At 45.6% G+C, this 1,470-nt stretch overlaps 1 protein-coding gene across 2 annotated transcripts in view; it reads left to right on the forward strand.

The window, feature by feature from the left end:
- The window catches only part of LOC103615804 (oxidative stress-responsive serine-rich protein 1), a 5,619-nt gene extending 4,795 nt beyond the window's left edge, over positions 1–824 (forward strand). For both annotated transcript variants that reach the window (XM_017733052.1, XM_008633904.2), the window contains exon 4: positions 15–824. In XM_017733052.1, coding sequence (XP_017588541.1) covers positions 15–702 — 688 coding nt within the window. In that variant the 3' untranslated portion in view covers positions 703–824. The remainder of the gene's footprint in view (positions 1–14) is intronic.
- The last annotated feature ends 646 nt before the right edge of the window (positions 825–1,470 follow it).

Genomic DNA, 1,470 nt, shown 5'->3' on the forward strand with positions numbered 1-1,470 from the left:
TCTTTCCCTGGCAGGTCTGTGAAGAAGCCTTTGAGAGGAGTTGTGAGAACCCAGCGTCGCAGGCGTTCCAAGTCTCCAATTCTTCATCCTCCAAAGTTTATCCATTGCAGCACAAAATCACATTCCACATGCAGCCAGCTGGTGCAGAAGAGCCAGGCTGATGCCCAGGAGGACAGCAGTGGGTTTGGGATGCCAGTCCCAAAGGAAGCTTGTGCACATGAACACTGCAGCGTCGCTCCGGACGTTTGCCAGAAGGGAGCTGCTGAGCCTTTGGGAGTTTCTGTTGCACAGTTGACATCAGAGAACACACAGGAGAACTCTCCAGCTGCAGCTTCTCCAGTATCCAGAGCAAGCCTAAAGACTACGGAGCTTTCTGACTTCCAGTCTATGTCCAAGCTGAACACGAGTAAGCCATGTGTGTGTGCAGATAAAGCCTGTCAGTGCAAACTGTGGCAAGATATGGAAGTGTACAAATTCTCTGGCTTGCAGAACACCCTCCCGCTGGCACCTGATAGAACGGTTTCTGAGGATCACTCACAGCCTTTGCCCTCAAGAACTCCCTCAAGTTCTCCACGCTCTTGCTCTGAGCAAGCCAGGGCCTTTGTGGATGATGTGACTATTGAAGATCTTTCGGGATACATGGAGTATTACTTGTATATTCCAAAGAAAATGTCTCACATGGCAGAAATGATGTACACCTGACAGCAATGAGCACTAAAACCAGAAGGGTAGCTGGTTTAAATCTGCCCTCAGGCACATCATGTGAATATGCAACCCACTCCCTACTCACTGTGCTTGCAATAAAAACACTTCTTTGCATCTCAGCTGATGTTGGTTATTTAAGCTGGACAAACAGTTTAGTTTCAGCATTATAATTTAAGCTTGGAATAGATAATGTGGTAAATGTACCTAGAGCGTATCTGCCTGTGCTTAAGAGACAGAACACTTAATTCTGCTTTGTTTTCAAAATCCTCTTTTTACTTCATTGGAGAAGAATCCCTAGATTGCTTGGTGATTAGAGCTCTTCTTGTGAGACACTTGGTGTCATTCAGCTTCTTTGAAATCACTTTGACCTCAGGTTGTAAGACTCAGGCTTGTGGTTTTGGATGCTTGCGCCTTTGATTTTATTTCGTAAAGGAGTGTGACCATCTCCTATCCTCCCCTTGGTACTATTACTGGAAAAGTGGAAAGCAAACCTTTTATGGAATTTCCAACAGGCCTTAGAGATTTGTCTGCAGCAGGAGAAACCTGCATTCTTTGGGGGAGTTGCTGCTGTGGTTAACCAAAGGAAAAGGGAGGCCATGGGCTCTGCTCACTGTACTTTTTATGGTGACCAAACCAGCATTTGCTTGTTTCAGTGGTTTTAATTCATACACTGCCAGTTTGGGGGTTTTTTTTAGCTTCTTTTTTAGCATGCTTTATAGGACCAGTATTACCCTTCCTTCAGGTATTAAGACCCACAGACTGGGG

Source organism: Corvus brachyrhynchos, unplaced genomic scaffold (assembly GCF_000691975.1).
Source record: "Corvus brachyrhynchos isolate BGI_N302 unplaced genomic scaffold, ASM69197v1 scaffold10, whole genome shotgun sequence".
NCBI classification, from domain to species: Eukaryota; Metazoa; Chordata; class Aves; order Passeriformes; family Corvidae; genus Corvus; species Corvus brachyrhynchos.